Below are 19,583 nucleotides of genomic sequence, written 5' to 3'. Positions count from 1 at the left end.
GAGAAGAGAAGAGAAGAGAAGAGAAGAGAAGAGAAGAGAAGAGAAGAGAAGAGAAGAGAAGAGAAGAGAAGAGAAGAGAAGAGAAGAGAAGAGGGAAACGTGTTCAGTCTGATTCAGTGCTTTGCTGGTCTCCATGGTGAGTTGCAGGTCAGTCAGGGCTACACAGTGAGCGGATTCCAAATGCTCAGCAGGGACAGGAACAGGAAAGACAACTTTGGATCATAGGGTGACAGATAGTACTGGATTAAATTTGCTGCTGTATAAAAGTAGGTTGAAAAGCCTACTTTAGGGCTGGGTAGAGTTCAGTGGCAGCATCCCCATGTAGTACAGGTGAGGCCTCTGGCTCAGTCCCTAGCACTCTTTGAGTTACATATTATTCCAAACTAGTACAAGCTTCTGTCTCTAAGCTCACTGAAACCAACACACAGAAAAAATCGACTTAACAGACTTTATTTTGGCAAATTCTCAATAAAAGACTCCTCAAATAATTAATGAGAAAAATGTATTTGACTAAACTCCAGAGACTCATCTGTGAGTTGAAATAAAATAGCATGTTGTTGTGCTCTGAGTCTGGGCCCAGGAGGGTCTGCAGATTAAATTATTTCGAGCATCTACAATGTCTTCTTTTTTAATTGTGTGTGTGTGTGCGTGTGTGCGTATGCGCCTTTTAAAATGGCCTGGGACTTATGGGGGATTAAGAAAGAATAACCAACAAGTGGTGCTGGTGCATGCCTTTAATTTAATTCTAGCACTTGAAAGGCTGAAGCAGGCAGATCTCTGAGTTTGAGGCCAGCCTGGTCTACAGAATGAGTTCCAGGATAGCTATGTAGAGAAACCCTATCTTGAAAAAAACTAAAAGAAAAAAGAAAGAAAATAAAAAAGAAAGGACAGAAGGGAGGAGAGGAGAGGAGAGGAGAGGAGAGGAGAGGAGAGGAGAGGAGAGGAGGAGAGCCTAACTAAATAGTCTGTTTAGTTTGGAATAAGAGCCAACACCCAAGCAGGACTAAGCAGAACCTGAGCATCTTCTAGTCTGCAGTCTACCAGGATCCCAGGAAAGAAGGAGCGGCCCTTATTGTGCAGCCCAGGCCTGGCTGTGAAGACATGAAGTCTTCACTCCAGCTCAACAACCACACCCAATTCTAGGTGGCACCGCTTTTGTTGTTGCTTAGTTTTTTAATGTTTCTGAGAAAAGATCTTAGTATGTTCCTCAATGGCCTGGAACTTAGGGATCTTCCTGCCTCCTGCCTTCTGAATGCTGAGATTAAAGGCCTGAACTATCTCTGCCAAGAGACATCCTAACATGGAAGTAGCGCCAAAATTCTGCACAGTCCCTGCTACTAATTAATGTTGTTGTTCCATCTCAGGTGAGGGTACAGCACTGTAAAAATACATTACAGAACAGGTTACAAGATCTCAATGCAATGGTTTAAAATGCAGCTTATATAATTAGCTCATGGGATCTAAACAAGTCAAAACCTTCCTGCACATGAGTTTGTCTTTAACATGGCTGACTTCATGAATGTGGGTGGCAGATCAGAGCCTCTAAGAGGCCTTGGGGACATATGCCAACATTGGCAAGTGGAAGCCAGAAACTGGAGGCTCCTTTCAGCACATTCTCAGGGTTCAGGTCTTTTCCAGTCAACCTGGTGACTGACCTGAGGCTTCTTGCATTCCCAAGGGTTGTAAGTGACTTTTTCCAAGAGTGTCTCAGCTCTCTGGTCTGGCATACTTCCAGGGTAGGTCAGTACTGCTAGGCTTCACACAGGAAATGGCACCCAGTGCTGAAGGTGAAGAAGGGTGTCTATCTTTAACCCACCACCAATAGATATATGTGCATGGTGTGCTGGAGGGAGAACTGAGTACTGCAACTGCACTTGCAAGTTGAAGCCATGAATTGAGCATTACTAAATGTTCGTCATTTTCTACTGAGGAAACAGAAGGTAGGTTTTCTAGTTTGCCCTGGCCAAAAAAAAAAAAAAAAAAAAAAAAAAGGAAAAGGTGGTATTTCAATATATAACATTCTGAAATCTTAATCACTGCACCTCTTTAAGCACAGAACTGTAGCTGCTGCTACTTAACAAGCATTACAATTTTTTTTTAAAAAAGCATTTCTTGAATCCAAAAACTAAATAAAGAAATGAAAGCTGTAGAGAATGCTCCAACTTCAGAGATCTCATACTATACCGTGAATCGTGTCTGTCACCTGGAAACCAGAGTGCTCCAGGCACGATCGCATGGACAAGCCTGCAGCAGAGAACACATGCACACAGCTAAAGTGGTACATTACCCCCCACACCCTTCACTCCCCCAATACATTCCTTCCCAGAGCAGGGTGGGCTGTGGCCAAGTCATCACTCCAGAGACAAGATCTGCATTGGCTTTGTGCTAAAATCCCAAACACTTATGACCAGCAAGGCAAAAACACTTTGAATACACCAAAATTAGACAGTCAGTCTGGTTTATTTAGTTACCAGAAGGCACCAAAGCAGGTATTGAAGGACAATAGGTAGTGATTTGGCAACCACATCTGGAGAGCATTAGCTGAGAAAGGCTAGTGGGTGCCCATGATGGGAGTGTTTCACTTCTGCGAATGAGGTTCCAGCTGCCTCAGAGACAGATGTAATTACACTGTTCTTGAAGCACAGGGGATCTTTGTTAACCAAACAACTTGAACTCATAATGACATTAATGTAACAAGGAAAAGATGGCAGTTCCCAGACCTCAGTGCCAGGGCCTGGCTCTCCAGTCACTGCACAAAGTATGACCTGAATTCTTCACAGAAATATTCATGGACAACTAATTTCTCAGTACCCAATAGTTCTGTACTGATTGTGTATAAGCTACTCTTACTGTGGTTTAATTTTTAAACTGTAATTAAGAGAAAATAAGAATACATTGTGTTTTCTTCTGAACTCAAAAGGGACAATGTTCTAAATTATAATCTTTGGATCAGTGATACATATCTGCTTTGTGCCTTGATACCTTTAATTATAGTTAGTATTCAAACAAGCAGTAATATTAGCCTTCTGTTATTGTTTTGCAGCCAGTACTGGAAGGAGCTTTGATGTGTTATAGACACTCATGCCCAGGCTGTCCACAGTGCTGAGGCCAGTCCCGCTATTCGTGCAGAGAATCTGGCACAGGGAAGATGAGGCACCCTCTGAGCCTTCTGCCAACTGAAATAGCTGACACCACACGGACAATACATACTGACATTTGTGTCCCCCACAATTCATGATAAATTACTTATCTGTAATCAACTAAACTTACTTCTTTGCTAAAGGATGCTGCAGAGCTCACGTTCCTTTCCAGTATCAAAGAAAAAATTCAAGTTACACTGACATCTGGCTCTCTTCTAATAATTATATTGCCATCCAAAGTGGGAAAGGTTCCACTATTTACTTTTCAAATTTTCTACTAAACTATTTTAGTTCACAGTAGTTTTATACTTAAGCTTTGTTTTCATTACCTAATAAAAACAGCCTCTTCATTAAAATAGAAGCTAGGTTATGTAAAGCCGCTAAATTGTGCTGCCATGTTAAAAACAACCTAGTATGTTCTTGTTTCAAAATTTCCTATAAATATTGCACAGTGTGGCCCTTGTCTCATCTTGTACTCATTTTCAAAAGAAACTTTCTTACCCTTTTTAAACCAAGGACTTTTACATATGCCCATAAAACTCACAGAAATCCTAAACAGAACCTGAAGACACAATTGGGAAGTTTGCTTATGTTTCATGAGAGAATAAGGGGGATAGGAAGAGACAGATGTCTGGGGGGACACAAACTGTGGGCCTTAACCCAGAGGGTTAACCCAGGTAACCCAGAGTTACCTCATGGTTTTCTTGTACCCTTAGAACTGCACCAAAGAGCAGTCATTTCATTGTGACTATAGGAATAAAGGACATTAGAATCTCAAAATATCAGGATGAGAAATGAAAAGGCTAAGAAGCAGTTAGTTATTCTAAACCAAACAATTATGGATCAAAGGAATAAGCTTAAGAAATATTTCCATTTAGTATCTGATTCTCAGAAGTAAGAAGTTCAAAACGCTTAAAGCAATAATAGGAAAAGGGAAAGAAAAAAAGTACGGGAAAAGGGAATACTAAAGGGACATACTAAATTAAATCCATCCTAAAATTACACAATCGTCAAAAAATTCTGAAAAATAACTAAGCCTGCCATTATGTGTAGTAGTCTTCAACTCTTCAACTAATACTCTTGGAGAGAGGAAGGTGTGGCCCTCAAAAGTTACTTATGGCACTGACACAGCTGGCTAGGGAGACACTTCATTTGTGTCTGGATAAACACACTGCTCCCATGTGTAGTAGAGATAAAGAAGGAGAAACAGAATTTGAATTCTCCTATGATTTAAGCGTTCCTTTGGTGCAGGTTTACTAAGGCGATGGGTTTATTGATTACTAGAGTAAGGACACTCCTGTTTTTCTCGGCTGCATGTGCTATGAATGTGGCAGGGTCGTTATTGTGATAATAACAAACCCTCACCATAGACCTTAAATATTTCCTTCCATGATAGCTCAATTCATTCGCTTAATTTGAAAGTTCTAAAAGAGAAAAATAAAATAAAATTTATCTGCAAAGAATTAAAATCCATGGTATAGTCCTGGCATGGCGCCATGGAAGCCCAACCTACATTTCTGGCTTGGCTCTCACATGTGTTCCTCCTTTCTACTCTCTCTGCTACACAGCCATTTTCAGCATCCCTGAATTTGATTCCTCTCACTGTGTTCTCACAGTATCCCCAACGGCCAGCAGCCATTAATATCCAAAACTCCAAGCTGGGAGCAAATATTCCTGCTAGACCCTGCAGAGTTTGAGAACTCCCCTCCCTCAAAAAAAAAAAAAAAGTGCAATTCAGGGGGCTGGTGAGACGGCTCAGTGGGTAAGAGCACTGACTGTGCTTCCAGAGGTCCTGAGTTCAAATCCCAGCAACCACATAGTGGCTCACAACCATCTGTACTAGGATCTGATGCCCTCTTCTGGTGTGTATGAAGGCAGCTACAATGTACTCGTACATAATCATTAATCTTCTTAAAAAAATGCAAATTGAAGCTGTAAATTCATGACTATTTTAACTTCGGTAGGAAAACTGCACTTAAGCTAACTATATTAATTATATGAAAATATGAATTCTCAGCTATGAAACAAATGAAAAACCTGTCAAAAATTGTTTTATTTTCTATTACATCAAGGTAAGACTGCTTGGTATAGGCTTTCCCCCTCTTCCTTTCCTAACTTTCTTTTCTTTTTTTCTTCCTTTCTTCCCTTTTCTTTTCTTCTTTTCTTTTCTTTGGTTTTTCGAGACAGGGTTTCTCTGTGTAATCCTGGCTGTCCTGGACCCACTGTGTAGACCAAGATGGCTTCGAGCTCAGAGATCAGCCTGCCTCTGCCTCCTGAGAGCTGGGATTAAAGGTTTGTGCTACCACTGTCCAGTCAGGTATGTGGTTCTTTTTTTTGTTTTGTTTTTGTTTTTTTGTTTTTTTTTTTTTCCGAGACAGAGTTTCTCTGTGTAGCCCTGGCTGTCCTGGAACTCACTCTGTAGAACAGGCTGGCCTTGAACTCTGCCTCCCAAGTGCTGGGATTAAAGATGTGGGCCACCACGCCCGGCTTGGTATGTGGTTCTTATCTGCTAAGATTAGAGAGATGTACCTCTCCCTAAATTCAAATGGTCTGTTTGTAAACTATATTCTCCTCTATTAGATGGTAAGAGTTAATGAATTCTACCTTAAATAGATTTAACCACTTAAATCTTGTCTTACATCTAATTTAGTGTTCTCACTGTTGTTGCTCAACTAAAGCACACGTGTGGGGTCAGAGGAGTCTCCAGGATGTGGTTCTCCTGCCATGGAGGTCTCAGGTACTGAACTTGAGCCACCTTGCAGCAGGCCCTTTACCCACTAAGCCATCTTGGTAATCCACATTCTTTTATTTTTGAGCTACCTAACAGTATAAGTGTTTTTCTCAAAAAATAAACTGAGGTATTGTTTGAAAAAACCTGTTTGCAGACACTTGCATTATCTTAACTAATGTAAGAGTTTCTATGGCACCTACACAGAGTTCAGCTATCCAGTAGACTAACCTCCAAGTCCATGTGACAGGGTCAATTTGAATAGAATGTAAATTCAGTTCATCAGCCACATGTCACATTTCAAGTGGCTGTACTTAGGTGGTGACAACCTTACTAGACCAACTGTCAAGCACAGTTGCAGAGCATGTCAAAACTCTCATTACTGCAGCAAGGTCTAGACATGGCGTCTCAGGCCTATAATCCCAGTATTTATAACTTGGAGGCCAAGACAAGGGCACTGCTGTTTGAGTGTAGCCTGCTTGGAGACAGTGTGAAGATCCTGTCTCAAAAACACAAAATGAAAGTTTTAGTGTATGTAACACATGGAAGAACATACTGTAAGCATGTAAAATGCTTCTACTAGGGCTAGAGAGGGCTCCGTGGTTAAGGACACTGCTCTTCCAGAGAACCTGGGTTCAAATTCTATCATCCACACGACAGCTCACAACATGGCTAAAACTCCAGTTTCAGGGGATCTGCTCCCTTCTTTCACCTCCTTGGGCAAACCCAGTGCACATAAACCCATACACATAAAATAACACATTTTTTTAAAAAAGAAAAAAGAAAATGCTTCTATTTAAGTTTTGCTTAGAAATGGCAGACTCGATAGATTAGATTTAACATAAGTGATTTCAGCAGCTATCTAAAAGTACTGCTGAAATAGAAAATGCTTTAAAAGATAAGATGGAACACATCAGACAGTGATACTCAAAGGGAAAAAAATAAGATTGTTTCATTAAATGTGCCTAAAGGACACCAATTTTTTTCAAAAACTGTGCTTTAAAATGTTACTTTTGGGCTAGAGAGACGACACAGTGGTTGAAAACACGAGTGATCTTCTAGAGGTTCAGAGTTCGATTCCCAGCACCTACATAGCAGTTCAAAGTTCTCTACCTCCAGACCTAGGGGATCTGATGCCTTCTTCTGGCTTTCAAAGGAACCAGGCATGCAAGTGATACAGCCATACATGCATGCAAAGCATTCACACACACAAAATAGATTTTAAAAAAACAAAGCAAAACTACAGTTTGGCAGCAAGCCTAGTGGTACGTGGCTGTAATCACAGAATGCAGGAGACCAAAACAAGTCTAAGACCAGTCTGGATTAATATAGTGAGTCCCAGGCCATCATGGGCTACAGTGAAATCCTGCCTCAAAAAATAAATAAATAAATAAATAAAGTACAAAGATCATTAATGTAAGAAATTCAAAGCGTTTCTCTCAGAGAAATGTTAATAATCCAACCATTCACCTGCACTGAAGTCATACTTTGTTAACTGTCACACTCCTTAAAGCTCAAACGATTCGAACAGGATGCTAATAATTGCACATACTTTAAGTAAGAGCCGTTGCTCTTGCAGAGAGGCGAAGTAAAATTCCCAGCACCTACATAGTAGCTCACAACCATTTTAACTCCAGTCCTGGGGTTTCTGATGCCCTATTCTGGCCCCCACAGGTACTGCATGCATGATAGACACACACAGGCCAACAACCATATGCATAAAATCAAAATATTTTAAATAAAAATTGTACAAACAGGATAAAATATTGCTGATTAGGTCTAAAATACCTTCCCCATGTTAAAATTTATCATCTAAGAATAAGCTGAAAAGTTCAATGAAGAAATCACTATCAAAGGTCAACCTTGATTTCTCTAGGTCCTAGTTTATTAATTAATATTAGATTAAAAAATAAGAAGTGATAGACTGTATACAATAAGCCAAGTGTGCAGCCCAATTAAAATAAAAGCAGTAAGTATCTTTAGTACATGTCTATAGTACTTAGGATCTCTTTGCAGGTATCTTAGGAAAGAGTGAAATATCAGTGGACCAACCCCTCCCAGGTGAACCCTGAACTCACCATCTTTAAGATTGCCCCATACAGTCGCAAGAGCACTTTCCGAGGTTCATCGCCAACGCTGGCTATGGAGTCTGGCAGGGAGCACTGGAACAGCATGTTACTGAGCCCACCTCTGCAAGAGAATACACAGAAGGAAGGAAAAGCTCAGACCTTCTTCTGCGGTGAAGATAGACAAGCTGAAGGACACTCATCTGAGCCTTGGTGTATTCTCTCAGGATATTTGAAATGTGAACCCCCATTGTCAAACAAATGAATTCTATTAAACAGATAAATCCTCAATCTGTTTTTCCTAGAGTTGGAACCATTGAGTCATCCTCATATAACTTAAAAGTGAGAAGGACCAAGGAAGAAGCCCCTTCGCACTAAGTATGGGAATGCTCTGCAAAGAATATTTTCCTAGCCTACTATTTCCATTATATTATCGTGATCACTATCAAAATCTTTGGACAAGCCAGGTAGTGGTGGCACACGCCTTTAATCCCAGAACGTGGGAGGCAGAAGCATGCGGATTTCTGAGTTCGAGGCCAGCCTGCTCTACAAAGTGAGTTCCAGGACAGCCAGGGCTACAGAGAAACCCTGTCTCAAAAAACCAAAAAATCTTTGGATCTTTTTTTCATTGGTAGGGTGTTTTCCAGTGAGTAGATCAGAGGACAACCTGACAAAACTTAGTGCGTCTCAGGGGTCAGTCAGACTTTGAACCCACAAATTTATCAGCATCTCGTATAGCATTTTACAATAAACACGAGTCCCAATACAGCATAGCAAGCACAAGATACTGAAGCCAAACACCAGCATAGCCAGTAGGAAATACCAAAGAACAGCAGAGCCAGGTAGATCTCTGTGAGGTCTAAGCCAGCCAAGAATACATAAAGAAAAAATAATTGAGTTACGTTTGTAACTACTGGAGTTTTTGTTTAATTTTCTTGGGTGTTCCATCCCACAAAAATTAAATAAGTAAGTGAGTGAATAGATTTGAAAGTATGCATACAGAAGATTCACAGACTTTACTGGCCTGGAGTCATCATTGTGCACATATCACTGTAGCTGCAGGGAGGAAGGACAAGAAGATATATAGAAAAAAATGTTTATTAGATTATGAAATGCTTTTGATTCTTATAATCTTGCTTTTTCTTACCTCATACTTTTCTTTAAAAATATAGGGTTGGTGGCACTGGCCTTTTAACCCCAATGTTAGGTTTCAGGTGGTTCATATATCCAGAAATAAGCACATGCTGGACTGCTGAAGCATTTCTGTAGTTAGATAAAAAGCCAGCATTCCTTCAGAACTTGTAAAATTGGTTCCTGTCACCCAAAAGGAGTAATTTCCCTTACCTCTGGCAGAAGCCATGTAAAAGCCAGAAAAGTAATACTTGCATATAATCCCAGTGTGTCTCTGTCAAGATGAAGGGTAGAGACAGGAGAATCCCCAAAAGCTCATGGGCCAGCTGCCTAGTATATGCAGTGAAGAAAGCCTGCCTCAAAGGCAAATGTTGAGGTCCAACCTGAGGTTGGTCCATATATGTGCTATGGAATGTATGTGCTAGGGTGTGTGTGTATGTGTATATATATATATGTGTGTATGTGTGTGTGTGTATGTGTGTGTGAGGGAGAGAGAAAGAGGAAGGAGAAGGAGAAGGAGGAGAGGAGGAGGAGGAGAAGGAGAGGAGGAGGAGAGAAGGAGGAGGAGGAGAAGAAGAGAAGGAGAATAGAAGAGAAGAGAAGAAGAGAAGGAAAACTACTAAAGTTTCAACCAAGTAGCACATGCCTTAAATCTCAGTACTTGGAAAGCAGAGGCAGGTGGATCTCTGTGTTTGAGACTAGTCTGATCTACTGAGCTTCCAGGACAGCTAGGAAACCCTGTCTCAAAAAACAAAACAAAACAAACAAAAAGTAAAGCCAAAAAAATAAAACAAGGAACCCAAGAATTAGCTGGCTTGCTTCCTTCTCTCAACTTGTCCTCCTCAAGATTTCAGGAGAGGAAGAAAGAAAACAGTTTGTTCCCTGTGGGAGGTAAAAAGAGACCTGTCTTCTGACTTCAAAGGCAGTGTCAGCTCAAGGGCAGCAAATATCACCCAGGAGACTTAAGAGTGGGGACTGATTCCCACACACAGCAACAAAACCCCAGCTGGAGTTCGAGAAGATAACAGGATGGCTATGCCCTTGGCAGGTGTAAACAAATAATGTCCTTCTGTCTCACCAGCTTCAAAGCCCTTCAGGATGAGACACTGTTCTTTCTGCAGCCACAGGGAGCCTTGCTGTCAAAGTACAGGGAAGTCAAATACAGGCGGTTTCTCAAACCTTGGCAGCCTATTTACTCTTTGTACCTATCACTGGACACCAGGAAGCAGAGGCAGGAAGAATTCAAGGCCAGCAAGGGCTTCATAGTGAGACCCTTTACAAAAAGAAAATAAAAAATTAAACAAAACAACCCTAACAAAACTAAACACTCAAGCCGGGCGAGGTGGCGCCTGCCTTTAATCCCAGCACTCGGGAGGCAGAGGCAGGCGGATTTCTGAGTTTGAGGCCAGCCTGGTCTACAAAGTGAGTTCCAGGACAGCCAGAGCTATACAGAGAAACCTTGTCTCNAAAAACNAAAAAAAAAAAAAAAACAAAACTAAACACTCAAAAGTCTCAAATCAGTCTAAAGCCAGCAAATGTGAGTCCAGCCTGATTTATATAAGTCTCAAAAACAAAATTTGCTAACTAAGTGTAGAGGCACATCCATTTAACCCCAGTGCTGTAGCTGTCATCAGATAGATACACCAGAAGAGGGCATCAGATCCCATTGCAGATGGTTGTGAGCCACCGTCTCAGGTCTCAGGATCTCTGGAAGAGCAGTCAGTGCTCTTAACTGCCCAGCCATCTCTCCAGCCCTTGGTTCTTTTTAAAAATTATAGTTAGAGACAGAGGAAGGTTGATCTCTATAGGTTTGAGGCCAGCCTGATCTATATAGTAAGCTCTTGGTCAATCAAGGCTACACAGAGAGACCCTGTCTAAAAGAAAATCAGTGTGTGTGTGTGTGTGTGTGTGTGTGTGTGTGTGTGTGTGTGTGTATCCAGCACTGGGCAGCACAGGACACAGGACCCACTGAGCTTGTTGACTAGCCAGCCTAGGCAGATTGGTGAGTTCTACATTCAGTAAAAGATGCTATATAAAATATAGGGTGCAGGGCTTAATGGTTAAGAAGCTGGCTGACAAGGCTCCAGTGGAAGGGAAGGCCAGCAAAAATGAGGTCTGGTGGTGCATGCATAACCTCTGCACTCAAGCAAAGGCAGGGAGAGTTCTCAGTTGGAGGCCAGCCTGGTCTCCACAGCAAGTCTAAGGCCAGACAGGACTATATAGTGAGCAGGTGGATCTCTGTGAGTGAGACCAGTCTGGTATATACAACAAGTTCCAGGGCAGTTTCAGGACAATACAGAGAAACCCTGTCTCGAAAAACCAACAATAATACTAATAATACTAATAATTAATTTAAAATCAACAACAGAACAAAAGTGTCAGTGCAGAAACTGGACAAGCCAAGAGACAAGGTGCAAGGGCATAGAAGGAACAAGAAAAGGAAACACACCCACTGTTCCAACCAAAAGTGCCTAAGTACAGCTCAGCTTAGGGGTAGCCGTATGCTCAGAACTCCCACCCAGAGTGAAAAATGATGCAACATTCAGATTTCCAGTTTCCAGCATGTCATACAGAAAGAGCCACTCAGCCACGCCTGGTGGCACACGCCTTTAATCCCAGCACTCGGGAGGCAAAAGCAGGCAGATTTCTGAGTTGGAGGGCAGCCTGGTCTACAGAGTGAGTTCCAGGACAGCCAGGGCTATACAGAGAAACCCTGTCTCGAAAAACAAAAAAACAAACAGAAAGAACCACTCAATCCAAACAAGAAAAAGCTCTTAGATTTATCAATGAGGTGAGGTTGCAAGCAGACTGATCCCCAAAAAGTAGACAGGCTGGCAGAAGTAAAGCAGAACGCCATACAGCACCTACAGGTCAGGAAACCCTCATAATTGACAAACTGTTGGAAGCTGTGTGAACAACTCACAACTTCAGGGATGAAAGGGTATGCAAGTGTGTACCTAAAATCCCAGCACTTGGGTCCCAGGGCTACACAGAACCAAGCAAGCAAAGAAAGGGAAAAAGAGAGTTGGGGAGGGGGATTTACTTCAGGCAGTACTCCAGTTAGTGCTCAGCCTGCAGTCCTCTTAACAGTACATTCAAACTATTTTTAAAGAGGGGGTCTACAGAGAGTGATGTGTCCAGTTAAGAGCACCTTGCTGTTCTTGCAAAGGATCTCGGTTCAGTTCCCAGCACCCACACCTCCAATTAGGCAGCTCACAACTGCCTGTCATTTCACCTCCAGAGGATCCAATACACACCTTGGACTTTCCTGTAAGCAAGCACATTCTGTCTCTCTCTCTCTCTCTCTCCCCCCCCACACACACACACACCACTAAAATAAACCTTTGCTGGACCAGGCAGTGATCCCACCACTCAGGAGGCAGAGGCAGTTGGATCTCTGAGTCTATAGCCAGCCTGGTCTACAGAGTGAGGTCCAGGACCACCAGGGCTACACAGAGAAACCCTGCCCGGAAAATAAATATAAATCAATAAATAAACCTTTAACAGAGAGGGGGAAGAAAATGGGCTTATTGTGATCTTGTCCAATCAGTAGCCGCTCAACCCCCACGACTGAATTCCATGGGTGAAGAAGCACCTGGAAGCCCGCAGGCAAGGCAGCTCTGCCAAGGAACTAGAGTCCAAGCATCTGTAGGACCTGAGTTAAGTATTTATTTAAAACAAAAAAAACCACAGGCATGTAGTGCATACACATACATGCAAGCAAAACAGTCATAAAATACAAATTATTTTAATTAAAAAAAAGGAATCCTTAGCCGGGCAGTGGTGGCGCATGCCTTTAATCCCAGCACTCGGGAGGCAGAGGGAGGCAGATTTCTGAGTTCCAGGACAGCCAGGGCTACACAGAAANCTGGAACTCACTCTGTAGACCAGGCTGGCCTCAAACTCAGAAATCTGCCTGCCTCTGCCTCCCAAGTGCTGGGATTAAAGGTGTGCACCACCACTGCCTGGCTATGCCAGTTCTTTTCAAACTAGCCAAATGAATAAGACTGTGAACTGAGCAGGTGAAGAAAAGACCAAGTCACAACCTGCATTAGAATAGAAATCAAGGGCATTTCCTGTCTCTTTGTGCTAACTCTTCCTAGCACAAAGTAAAGTTTCAAGAGTAAAGTTTTGCCTTGTCCGCTGGAGTAGTGGTCTCTTTCTTTGCGACCATGAGCTTATTTCTATCAATTGATAAAGGCATTTGCTGCCAATTGTGATGATCTGAGACCCACACCGTAAGAACTCTCACAAGTTGTCCTCTGACCTCCACACACATGGCTGAACATACATATGTGTACACTCAATAAATAAATGTGATTTGAAAATGGTAAGTAATGATAAGTTGTGTTGGGTCTCAGAACTCAAGTTAAATGGCTGACAGAAGTGCCTATTAACATACCAAAGTGCCTTTAATCCCAGCACTCAGGAGGCAGGTGGATTTCTGAGTTCGAGGCCAGCCTAGTCTACAAAGTGAGTTCCAAGACAGCCAGGGCTATACAGAGAAACTCTGTCTCAAAAAAACAAAACAGAAAACAAACAAGGGCTGGAGAGATGGCTTAGCAGTTAGGAGCACCGACTGCTCTTCCAAAGGTCCGGAGTTCAAATCCCAGCAACCACATGGTGGCTCACAACCATCCTAACAAGATCTGACACCCTCTTCTGGAGTGTCTGAAGACAGCTACAGTGTACTTACATATAATAAATAAATAAATAAATAAATCTTTAAAAGCAAGCAAACAAACAAACAAAAAAAAAACAAAAAAACAAACCAAAACAAAAATAACATACCAAAGCAGCTGCTGGCTTGCCTTCCCAGCATCACCAGTTATCTGTGCTCCTCCCAGCATTTCTCGCCCCGCCCCCTATCTTTAACCCCTCCCTCCCAGGGCTGGGCTTCTGCTTCCCTTCCCCTTGCAAGATCCCTTGTAACAGCCTTTTTGGCTACTCCAATCTGTCAGCAGCTCCTCTCTTGCTCTCCCTCCTCCTCTCTCCTCTCATGGTCTAGCTTAGTCGGCCAGCCACGTTCAGCCTGCTTTTCCTCGTATATCTACAATTAAAAAAAAAAAAATTTTTTTCTCTATACTTTAGTAGTCATGTTTGTTTCATTTTTTCATGCAGTTGGAAAACACATTTAGAGTATAGAAAATACCCCGTTCCAAAAAAAAAAAAAAAAAAAAAAAAAAAAAAAAAAAAAGAATCCTATTTACTACTAGAAATGTAAGCTCCTCTTTTTATACGTTGAGGAGTCTATAGCAAAATAAATGTAGATGTAGAAAAATAGATGTAGAAAAAAGTCCTGATAATCAACAAATGAATTATAAAATTTATAAAAAGGCAAAAAATACAGATTTGCCAAAACAGTTTTGGAAATGAAGAAAAGAATCAGAGCTATCACTATCACCCTTTAGGACTACACTAATTAAGGAGGGAGGCTCAACAGTTAAGAGCACTTGCTTGTCTTACAGAGCACCCAGGCTCTGTTCCCAGTATCATAATAGCAGCTCATAAACACCTGTAAGTCCAGTTACAAGGGATCAGGTACCATCCTCGATACCCTCCTCCTCTGGTCTCCATGGACAGTGGGCACATGTACACAAGTGCATGCAGGCAAACAACTCATACATATAAAATAAAAATAAATAAAAAATAGCCAGGTTTATTGGCACATACCTTCAATCTCAACACTTGAGACCAAGATCTCTGAGTTTAAGGCCAGTTTGGTCTATAATAGTGAGTTCTAGGCCAAAGATATATAGTGAGAATATGTCTCAAAAAAATTAAAACAAAACATGTTGATAAAAATAAACCTGGGAAAAGACCGCAATACAAAGTGCAAAATTTCTTGACTAAAGACTTGGCACACACAAAACAGAGAGCCCACAAACAGAAGCAATCTTGACAAGAGCAAGAGCCACACCATAGAGAAAAATAGGAAGGACTTCTGACAACTAGTCCTGAAACAGCTGGACATCCACATGCATAAAAGAATCCAGAAACAAACACCTAAGAAAATAAACCTCACTCAAATGAATCAAACACGTAAATGTAAAATGCAAAACAGTACAATTTCTGCACACCAACATAGAATCCAGATGATGCTAAGTCTGATCATAATTTTGTAGTTAACACAATGAAGGCAAGGTCCAAGGTCAGGTGTTGAGTGCACACTCTGGCTTGAGTTCAATTCCTAATACTAGAAAAAATAAAGACAAAAAAGAAAAGCCAGGCCCCGAGATTCGTACCTGTAATCAATCCCACAACTCTGGAGGCTGAGACAGAATTACTGAGAACTGGAGGCCAGCCTACAGAGCGAGACTCTGCCCAACAACCCCCAACAACAAAAACAAACAAACAAAAAGACTAAAAAGAAAGCCAAACCGAGTAGAAGTTAGAGAGGTCAGTTTTCAGTACAGAAGACCCTATACCAAAAAGTGATGGATGTGAAATGCTCTCTAGCAATCAGTCCTACCACAAAGTAGAAACAAGCGGAGCATGTTAAATACTGAGGTCAAGGTCGGTAGCTGGAGAGGAACTATAGATGGGGGAGGAGTTCCCTTTTTCTGGTTCTCCCTAAGTAAGGCCTTGAAGCAGGAATTCTAAAAGCAGTCATGGGGAAAGGACTGCCAAGCAGAGGGCAGGAGCAAAGAAAAGCCTGGTACCGAGACACAAGGCTCATTCAGAAGCACTGGCCAGTCGCTGTGGCTGGGGGAAGGGCCATTAAAAGAGTAACAAGAAGTTCCAGGTAGAATGGAGCCCAAGCTTAGACCTTGCAAACAATTTTAGGTTTTATTTCCTAGCTACAAAAGCCATGGAAGCCATGGATAACCCCTGAGAAGCCCCTGGCAACAGGATGGAGAATGAACTAGGTAGAAAGTAGCAGACATTAAAATGTTTTCATTCAATGCCCTGGGACCTCCTGTTACCATGCCACTGAGCAAAAGGTATTTCTGAGTTGTCCCTGGGTATTAGAGGCCACAATGGAGACACTTCTGGGGAAGAGGAAACAGGCTGAAGGGACTGAGGGTAGGACAGAAAGTACATACTGAGGTGGGAAGAAGCCAAAAGGTTAAACCTGGGACAGGCTGAATGAACTGAGATGTATAAACCAGGAAGATGGAATGGATCCAGCAAAAGAAACAGCTACGCCACTTCCCCACATCCTAAATCACCTTTTCTCCTAATTCAACAGTCTATAACCACGGACTATCCTGAATGTTTACAGCACGACACATTTTAAAAGATACTGCAATCCAAAAAGGAAAGGCCTGTCTCTTAGAGGAAAAAAAGAAAACCCCAAAATATTCTCCATACTTTTGCAATGACTGGTTTGAGCAAAACAGATTTAACTTATGAGTGACACAGTCCCTGGAGACAACCACAAGCAGGCCTATGGGTACAGGGCTGTCCAAACAGACCCCAGGACCAGTGTAGAAGAGGGGAACACCAGAGAGCTATCAATGGACTTCGGGCCGGCAATTCACTCCTCTAGAGTTTTGGTTTGGTTTGATGAAAAAAGGTCTCATGTAGTCCAGGCTCGTCTCCAACTTCAAAGCTGCTATGTAGCCCAGGCTAGCCTTTAACTCTTGATACTTCTACCTCCCCTCCCAAGGGTGGGACATCACATCCCCTCAGGTCTTGCTTTACTTCCATAGGGAGAAAGAAGAACGTGCTACAGTAATCGCTACCATTCTCCTGGTAAGAACTGCTAAACCAGCTGGGCGTGGTGGCGCACACCTTTAATCCCAGCACTTGGGAGGCAGAAGCAGGCGGATTTCTGAGTTCGAGGCCAGCCTGGTCTACAAAGTGAGTTCCAGGACAGCCAGGGCTACACAGAGAAACCCTGTCTTGAAAACCAAAAATAAAGAGAACTGCTAAGCCTATCAGGGGACAAGTTGGGGACAAATTTTTCTAGGACACTCAACAATGATTGGAGTATTTGTGGTCTTCTTTTTCCACTTCCTACCAACTATCTTTTAAATACCTGCTCATAGACCTCTAGGACAGTCTAATATCCATGAGGGACCTGAACAGTGAAAGGCAAAGAGGGGGCCGGGCATGGTGGCACACGCCTTTAATCCCAGCACTTGGGAGGCAGAGGCAGGTGGATGAGTTCTCGGCCAGCCTGGTCTACAGAGTGAGTTCCAGGATAGCCAGGGCTACACAGAGAAACCCTGTCTCGAAAAAAACCAAAAAAAAAAAAAAAAAAAAGGCAAAGAGGAAGTGCAGTCCATCCAAGAGTTAACTTTGCTGCATTCATGACTCTGGTGAGAGACTGGGCACATTAAAGGAGTCAAATGACTACAACTGGATTTGAGGATTATTTGTGGCAGCCAGCCAGCCAGTTTCTAGACACTTGGCACTCAACTGGGTCAACCAATCAAACAGAAACTGGTAGAAAATGACCAAATGGGTTTTTAAAGGTCAAAAAAACCCAACCCGTATTCAATACTGAATGCTAAGCACTTGTGCAAAAATGGCAAGGGTACAGTTACATTTACTTAATAGTTACACTATTAATATAAAAAACTATTTTCTAATCTAAGGTGAAATATATTTAAACGTAAAAGTGAGGAAAGCCAGGCATAGCAGCAGATGCTTTTAATCCCAGCACTAGGGGAGGCAGTGGATTTCTGTGAGTCTGAGACCAGCTTGTTTATCTACATAGTGAGTTCCAAGACAACCAGAGTCGCATGGTGTGTGTGGGTGTGTGTGTGTGTGTGAGTGAATATGCTTGCTTATAGGATCCTCATTGGTTGAAGGCCAGGCTCCAATACCTAAAGATGTTCATGATCACTCTGCCCACAGGAGATTCATCTTTCTAAGGAGGAGGAATTTTTTACTTCACGATTATTTGTGGAGCCACACCTCCAGACACTGGCCAGTAACACGGGTACATGAAGACCTAAGCCTCAAAAAGACAGGAGTGAGTGCTACCTTCCATTAACACACATCAATTTCCTTCTACCTCTTTTGGAGACAGTGTCTTGCTATGTAGCTCTGGCTGGTCTGAAACTTACTATGTAGGCCAAACTGGCCTCAATAATACAGAGATCCGCCTGCTTCTGCTTCCTGAGTGCCAAAGGTGAATTTCTGGAGGGGGAGGCGGTTGTGATCAAACTACAGACTAGAAGTACTACATGGAAAAGTTCCCCGGGGATTTTTCCTCCCTTTTTCTAAAGCCCAGCCACAACATCCCCTTTTCCTTTTTTCTTTTTCTTTTATTTATTTATTTATTTTTGGTTTTTTCGAGACAGGGTTTCTTCTCTGTATAGCCCTGTCTGTCCTGAAACTCACTTTGTAGACTAGGCTGGCCTCGAACTCAAAAATCCGCCTGCTTCTGCCTCCGGAGTGCTGGGAACAACATCCCTTTTTCATTCAAGGCGCACGTAGAGAAACGGCTTCCTAGACACATCTATTTTGAGCTTTGGTACAGAATGTACTTGTATAACTGCACAGTATTGTTCTTCCGCAAGGGACCTGCATCCCAGCACACATTTTCTCAAAGCTCGCCCGCAGGCGGCCTTCCGCGCTGCGGAGTGGGTGCTCCGGATTCCCGGCGCGGCGTTCACCTCTACCCAAGCCGCCGCCCCGCCCCTCCCTCCAGCCTCACCCCCCACCGCCCCCACCACCACCGCGCGGTGCCGCAGCCACCGACCTGATGACACTGATGTGGAACTGGTCCTCGCGAAGGCCTCGCCAGGCTCCGGGCAGGAATTCCTTACACCACAGGTAGGCCCTGCGCCTGGTCCGGGGCTCGGGTTGTTCGTCCGCTAACGGCGGTGATGGCGGCGGGGGCAGCGGCAGGGGCGGCGGCGGCGGCGGCGGCAGCGCGAGAGGTTGGGACCGGCCACCAAGCTGCTTGGACTCCAGCTCGCCTGCGGCGTCGCGCTGCTGCCCTACGCCGGGCGTCGGGGCAGCGTTGCCACCGCAGCTCAGCAGCAGCCCGAGCGGCGACGGCTCGGCCTCGCCCCCGGTGCAGAACTTGGTTTTCATGCTGAACAAGCGGCGGAGAAGGCGCGGGCGGCCACAGCACGAGAGGGCCACACTCAGGGTCCGGCTGGATGCCCGCCTCTGGGGGCCGGCGCGGGGAATGGCTCGCCGACTTCACTGACCGGCCGTGCGGCGGTTGTGGGAGCGCGCGGGGAGGCGACGTCGGCGACGTCGGGGAGAGGCAGCAATGGACGTCAGGCAGCAGTAACGAGAGACCAGCGCGGGAGGCTGACGGCAGGCGACTGCTCTAGTGGGCCGCGGCGCTCGCTCCTTTACAGCGCCGCACGCGGAGAGCCCAGCGTCACCGCCCGCCCCCGCGCTCGCCGCTGATTGGACGCTGTGGCGCATCACAACCGCCGCCACCCTCGCCACGCCGCTTTCCCATAGGCTGCGGCATAGCCCCTCCTAGGCTCAGGCGCTGAATCCAGGATGAGGGAGGGGTCGGCGCACCGGGGGCGGGGCCTTGTTAGGGGTCCCGGGGTCCTGGAAAGGCTACCTCGATTGCCTGCACTCACAAGGTGGCGC

General features: G+C 43.8%; 1 protein-coding gene across 2 annotated transcripts in view; it reads right to left on the bottom strand.

The window, feature by feature from the left end:
• The window catches only part of Chka (choline kinase alpha), a 40,632-nt gene extending 21,268 nt beyond the window's left edge, over positions 1–19,364 (bottom strand). For both annotated transcript variants that reach the window (XM_021151494.1, XM_021151495.1), the window contains exons 1-2: positions 18,724–19,364; positions 7,947–8,058 (exon numbers count right to left, since the gene is read on the bottom strand). In XM_021151494.1, the coding sequence (XP_021007153.1) occupies positions 7,947–8,058; positions 18,724–19,061 (450 nt within the window). In that variant the 5' untranslated portion in view covers positions 19,062–19,364. The remainder of the gene's footprint in view (positions 1–7,946; positions 8,059–18,723) is intronic.
• Between the last annotated feature and the right edge of the window lie 219 nt (positions 19,365–19,583).

Source organism: Mus caroli, chromosome 19 (genome assembly GCF_900094665.2).
Source record: "Mus caroli chromosome 19, CAROLI_EIJ_v1.1, whole genome shotgun sequence".
NCBI lineage: Eukaryota > Metazoa > Chordata > Mammalia > Rodentia > Muridae > Mus > Mus caroli.
The sequence above is the reverse complement of the archived record's forward strand: the minus strand, read 5'-3'. Positions and strand labels throughout refer to the sequence as shown.